Source organism: Cricetulus griseus, chromosome 8, assembly GCF_003668045.3.
Source record: "Cricetulus griseus strain 17A/GY chromosome 8, alternate assembly CriGri-PICRH-1.0, whole genome shotgun sequence".
Classification (NCBI taxonomy): domain Eukaryota; kingdom Metazoa; phylum Chordata; class Mammalia; order Rodentia; family Cricetidae; genus Cricetulus; species Cricetulus griseus.
In genome coordinates, this window is record NC_048601.1 from 60,888,451 (window position 1) to 60,891,608 (window position 3,158).

Consider the following 3,158-nt stretch of genomic DNA (forward strand, 5'->3'; position numbering starts at 1 on the left):
CTATTTATTGCTAGCTTTTCTCCCTAAAGCCTTGACTGTATCTTTTATGGTGATTCACCATTTTATGACTATGTTTTTGAAATCTCTACCCAACATTTTATCTATTTCATATCTTTGAGTTGAGGCCTTGAGGGAATTTTGAGATCCTTTGGGGACATCATTTTTATTTGATTTTTCATGATATTGTATCTCTGTGTTATGACTTGTATCTATTGGCTGAAGTACATCTTTTGATTTATTCGAGGCTTTTCTAAACTTAGCAACCTATACCCCAGGGTTCATTGCTCATAATCACTCAAGAGAATCACTCAGATTTAAGATATTTGGAGATCTCATGCAATTCTATGTACTCTGTAAAACACTTGTTCCCTGATATATCTCCAAGATAGGTGCTCAATATGTTTCTTCATCAGAATATGGACATGATTAGTTACCACACATTTTATATAGGAATACAAAATATCCCTATCTCAAGACACTAAGCTTTATTCACTGATATGAAATGTAAAACTGGAAGGCAGCATTTGCTGACACAAAATTATACCTAACATTGGAGTGAAGGGAAGTTTCTCAGTGTACATCACTGGTAATGAGATATGGAGACTTTAGAGGTATATTTGGCCCCAGGAATAAGGGCAAGAAATATCATATTTTTCTCTCCTTTATGAACCCTACGTATATGGATTCTAAGTATGTAAAATACAGTTATATATGTGTATATATGTATGTATGCACATATTTCTATATGAGTGCATTTATGTATTTATGTAGATATATGTGGATATGTGTGTACATGTACATATGTGTATATGAATGTGTGTGTGTAGATATATAAGAGAGACTGAGAGATAAAAGTAAAAGAGGGTATAGGGGATTAAAGATGGCAGGAAAAGAGAAGGAGAATTATGGAAGATGGGTGTGTATGGCCAAAACATATGATGCATTGAAAATACATTGCTTTTAAGAAAATTGAATACAGTGAATATACATCAATAAAATATCTTAAGAGGCAGAAAGTTGGATCAGATAACAAAGCTACTGTAATGATAAATCTTTCCACCGAAGCGACCCAAGCCCTGCCACCAGGTAGGTGCATTCCCCCTAGCGGCCCCAGTTCAGCCTGCCTCATTAGGGTTCAAGTAACACAGAGAGACTTATATTAGGAACAAATGATGCTTGACCAATAACTAGGATCTCTCATCTGCTAGTCCAGTCTTAATTATCCACCATAATCATAAGACTTATCTTATGCAACCTTATGGCATTAAGCAACCTCTCTTGCTGATAGATCACATTTTGGCTCCCGAGCAGAGAGCATGAGAAAAGGGAGGACTTCCTGTTTGTCCCTGCTTATATATGGGTAGGCCTGATATGTCACTTCCTGCCTGGATCACAACACTTCTTTACTACATTTCCCAGAATCCTCTTTGACACTTAGTACCACCTAACTTGCCAACAGTACTCTATTCAACAACCAATAAGAAGATAAACATACACAGAAGGACCTCCCACATCAAGCTACTTACCACCAAGCCAGAAATTAAACCAGAGCTTGATCGCCAGAATTCAAATGACAAAGAGACAATCAATTCCAAGTATCCTCTGTTAGGACAATTATGCCATGTCACATGTACACCCAGAAACATGCATAAGCCTGCACACAGATGAAACTAATTAATTAACTAAAATGTAAAAAAAGAGTTGAAAGAATTTATGGAAATAAAAAAGAAGAAAAAGGCAACAGCAAAAGAGTAAGAAAGCACTCCAAAATCTAGATAAAATAGAAAACACACTTTCCTAGCACTTCTAAACCAAAATAAACTTGCCATCATCATCACTTCAGCCCAAAGAATGTTATGTTGGACACCAGAACTCAGAACTACTATTCCTCATATTCAAGCAATAAAGTTTGTGATACTGTGTTGCATAAGGAATAGAAAAATAATAGTGAGCTCTCCTTTGGAATTTTTTATAAAGGATTTTCATACCAAAAGACTTGAGAGAGATTGATCTCATTGTTATTTGCTGGGCTCTGCATATGTTTTCATCAGTGCTTCAGGCAGAAGAGGGAAGTGTTAGGTCGAGGTACAGACACCTGGTGAGACACATAGAGGAGGTTTTTGTTGGAGACTGAACCACTGTGGGAGGATGGTTTAAACCCTGCTGACAGAAATAATGTCCCATGTCTTCAGCCTGGATACTGCTGATGGTGAGAGAGTAATCTGCCCCAGATCCAGTGCCTGTGAAGCGATCAGGTACCCCAGTGAACCGAGTAGATGCATAGTAGATCAGAAGTTTAGGAGACTGCCCTGGTTTCTGCTGGTACCAGGCCAAGAGGTTCTTACTGATTCCACTGTAATAGAGACTCTGACTGGACCTGCAACTGATGGTGACTTTCTCTCCTGCTGACAGAGCCAGGGAAGGTGGAGACTGAGTCATCACAATATCTCCACAGGCACCTGTAATCAGGAATAGGAGTGATCACATATAAGAAAAAACACAGAAAACAAAACATGATATTTGTCATTTAATGACCTTGCAATGACATTGTCAGCATATTATGGCATATTAAATATTACACCCAGGAACACATTGATTCTGCAAAGATTATAATGGTTTTAAATTTCTCACCAGACATCCAGAGGAGCAGGGAAATGAAAACATGGATCTGTGACTTCATCTTGCTCCCCACTGCCTGTCTGATATAACTCTGTTCTCACTGTAAAGGTCTGGTTTATAAATTCAGAGCATCTGGGATAGGCTAGAGGACCCCATGCAAAGCAGTTAGCAAATACAAAAGCAGATTCCTGGGCAGTTGTGGTATAGTGGCTGGCTTGATAAACAGGCCAATATACCATCACAGAGAGAATGTGGAATCACTGAAAGATGTTGGTTTACAGGTCTGTAACAGATCTGCTCTATGCTCTAATAGCAGCTTTGGTGAAAATTTAGGACATAGTTAAATCAGTTGACTTTTGCAGAAACCTTAGAGCCATCTCAGATAACAGTCCTGAGGAAATGATAAGATATGCTCAAATAAATCACAACAACAAATGGAAGAAAACATTCAATAAAAGAACAAGGGTGGAGGGGGAAAAGAGGAAAGACAGAGAGAGATGGACAGAGGGACAGAGAGGGGGGAGAAAGACAGAGATAGA

The 3,158-nt window shown here is 38.4% G+C and overlaps 1 gene segment (V, D, J or C); it reads right to left on the minus strand.

Annotated features, from left to right (window-relative positions):
- Positions 1–2,055: 2,055 nt before the first annotated feature.
- On the minus strand, positions 2,056–2,680 carry LOC113831761. The segment is given in 2 exon segments: positions 2,056–2,459; positions 2,632–2,680. Coding segments are annotated over 2 exon segments (453 nt in total).
- Positions 2,681–3,158: the final 478 nt, after the last annotated feature.